Genomic DNA, 3254 nt, shown 5'->3' on the forward strand with positions numbered 1-3254 from the left:
AGACATAGATATACACAGACACACACACACTGACACACACATAGACACATACATATTCGCACACATACACGTACATTGGTATACATGCACACACACAAGTATAGGCATACACACACACACACACAAGTGCACACATTTATTCACACACAGACAGACATGCACCAGCTCAGCTCCCTGGGTAGCTGTGAGAATGAAATGGCAGAACTTTCTGTCTGCACTTTAACTTTGAATAAGGCCTAATCCGGTCACAGTGCAGAAAGGAAACTCTGACTCTGGGTCGCAAGACCAGAGAGACACCAACTCCCCAGCCCCAGCACCCAGTGAATGAATGGCAGAGAAACCTGTCATTCTCTGCTTTGTTTTTCTCCTGCCAGATTCTCATTTCTGCCCCAGCTGGTTCACCCCTCCCCACCTCCACTCCGCACTGAACAATTACAGTCACAATGAATCACAGTCAGAATCAATACAGTCACAACCACTATCAGTTACAATCACAGTCAGAATCAATACAGTCACAACCAGTATCAGTTACAATCACAGCCAGAATCAATACAATCACAACCAGTACCAGTTACAATCACAGTCAGATCATTACAGTCACAACCAGTATCAGTTACAATCACAGTCAGAATCAATACAGTCACAACCAGTATCAGTTACAATCACAGTCAGAATCAATACAATCACAACCAGTATCAGTTACAATCACAGCCAGAATCAATACAATCACAACCAGTATCAGTTACAATCACAGTCAGAATCAATACAATCACAACTGGTATCAGTTACAATCACAGTCAGAATCAATACAGTCACAACCAGTACCAGTTACAATCACAGTCAGAATCATTACAGTTAAAATAAAGTGCAATTTATTTTTTATATGTTGTTTGAGCTGTATCGAGTTTCCAATATGTATACATAGATTGGATATGCGGAATGCTGTACCAGTTTCGAAGACTTGCTTTAAACACAGTAAATGTGACTGAGAGATTGCAAGGGCGTTCCCGCATTTTCTGCCGTTCCTGTCCGGGGCTGGGGCGAGATGGTGTACCTCCGCTCCCTTACACATACTGGCTCTCGCTGTAGTTTGCTTGGCCAGGCCTGTACTCTGTTGGACGAGCTGCCTGTGCCCTGGCTTTGGAACAGGAGAGCCACAGCAGCCCACTGGCTGCGGTGAACAGGGCAGTCGCGCCCATGCCAATGTACAGAGATTGCCCAAGTTCCCTCTTGACTCCCTCCGGGACGGACGGGCTGCGGAATTCCCTGACGATCTCGTTGGCTGTCCAAGCCACCGGGATCAGCTGCAGGATCCCGGAGAGCAGCAGCGAGCAGGCGGCGGCTGACAGGAGCCGGGCTTTGCAGGGCTCCCCCTCGACCAGCCGGGTCCAGCTGGCACCAGCGATGCTGGCCAGGATGCCCAGTGCCCCGAGCACCCCGGCCGTGGTGGTCAGAGCCCGGGCTACCTGTAACCCGTGGTCCAGGGCCAGCATGGAATCGAAGGTGCTGCAGATCATCTCGCCGGTATCCTGCCAGACACAGTCCATCCACAGCCCTTCCCAGGTCTGCTGGGCAGTCACTAGGTTGGCACCTTGAAAAGCGGGCACTTTCCAAAGGGGCAGGGCGCAGGTCAGGATGACACACAGCAAGCCATTCACTGAGAGAAAGAGAGCCACAATTTCTAGAAGGACGTGCCCCATCTTTACCCCCCTTCCCCAGCTCTCAATCCCCCTTGGGTTTGCAAAATTAACCACCGACCCCTCAGAGGAAAACAAAACAGTTGTGATATTAAAATGCTCCACTTAACCAACCCCAACACAATCCCTTTTTCTTTCGAATAAAACACATACACACGCGCGCACACACAGATGGACAAATCTTCAATAATCGAATCAAATGCTGATAATCAGAAACAAAAACAACTATTGCTGGAAAAGCACAGCCGCGTGTGTGGAAGGGAGAGAGAGAGAGAGAGAGATATCAAGAGTTAAAGTTTCGGCTCCAGCGATCCTTCTTCAAAATCTTCTGTGCTTTTTTCACCCAAAACCAATTCAATGAGGCTGGGCGTGTGTTTTAACGTCTTCCACCTGCCCACCCCCCCCTTCCCCCCACTTCGCAGTCAGTTGGTATCCAGACTCTATGTCTTCTACTAAACAAAACAAAGTCACAATGTTTAATTAATTTGAGTCAAAGTTTGTTTTGCTCAGTCAGAGTTCACGCCGGGGCCAGTCTCGGTCTGGGTCCCGCAACCTTTCCCACAGCGTTCACACTCAGAGCTGTCCCTTGACAGAGCGCCTCCTCCTGGTCACCGAAACTCCCCCTGGCATGTTCCGCTCCGCTCCCCTCCCGAGGTGAGTCCTCCAGTGCCTGGCTGTAACCTTGGGAAGCTGAGCGCCTGAGGAGGATGGAGGGGGGCTGTCTGTGAAAGCGCACAGTCCTCTTCTGCCTCTGCGACTTGGTCTTTACACCAGCTTCAGGCTGTCCTTGAACCTCTCATTCCTCATTCAGGGATGTGACTCCCTCTGTCTGTTTGTTGCCAATCCAATGATGGAAAATGCGCTATGAATAGCTGAGTCCAGCACCTGGCTGCTGCTGTTAGGCAGTTGAGAGATTTCTGGAGTTTGGTCTATAGGCTGTCTGCTCTGGTGTCTCTCTCTCTCTCTCTCCCTTCTTCACAGCCTTTTACGCCACCCAACAGATCTCATTTACTCCCTCCTCCTCCTCCTCCTCCTAGCCAACCCACCCCCACACCCCCTGTTCAAAGCTTCACATCACTCAGTGTAGGGGCACAGGGAGGTGACTCGACATTTCCGAATAAGTTTTCCTTTCTGTTGGGAGATAAGGAGGAGGTTGTAAAATGAATGGGCAGCTGTTGCCACTCACTGCACTGGTTCCTCCAGCCTCCCCCAGCCCTCTGAAAGCTACAAACAACAGCGATCTGGATCAAACTCTCCCCTCCCCAACTTTACGTCAGCCCCTTATTTTACAGGCCAGCTGACATGGCAGTAAATCACACTTTCCACCTCCAGTGAAATGAATAACCTGATTTTTAATTAAAGACTAGAAATTGCTAGCTTCGCAAACTGGAGCCACACAAGAAGCTTTCTGATGGCATTTCATGTTTTTGCAGCCTCTGTCATAGAGTCATACAGATGTACAGCACAGAATCAGACCCTTTGGTCCAATTCGTCCATGCTGACCAGATATCCCTACCTAATCTAGTCCTATTTGCCAACACTTGGCCCTAAACCATC

The 3254-nt window shown here is 49.5% G+C and overlaps 1 protein-coding gene across 1 annotated transcript; it reads right to left on the bottom strand.

Annotated features, from left to right (window-relative positions):
* Positions 1–855: 855 nt before the first annotated feature.
* Positions 856–2685, bottom strand: LOC122541183 (claudin-9-like). The gene has a single exon (XM_043677809.1). The coding sequence runs from the start codon at positions 1698–1700 to the stop codon at positions 1065–1067; it is 636 nt and encodes a 211-aa protein (XP_043533744.1). The 5' UTR covers positions 1701–2685; the 3' UTR covers positions 856–1064.
* Between the last annotated feature and the right edge of the window lie 569 nt (positions 2686–3254).

Source organism: Chiloscyllium plagiosum, chromosome 37, assembly GCF_004010195.1.
Source record: "Chiloscyllium plagiosum isolate BGI_BamShark_2017 chromosome 37, ASM401019v2, whole genome shotgun sequence".
In the NCBI taxonomy this organism is placed as follows: Eukaryota; Metazoa; Chordata; class Chondrichthyes; order Orectolobiformes; family Hemiscylliidae; genus Chiloscyllium; species Chiloscyllium plagiosum.

Bases quoted from the DNA above. Each gene is read 5' to 3' on its own strand.
- LOC122541183 (XM_043677809.1), bottom strand. From the start codon at position 1,700: ATGGGGCACGTCCTTCTAGAAATTGTGGCTCTCTTTCTCTCAGTGAAT.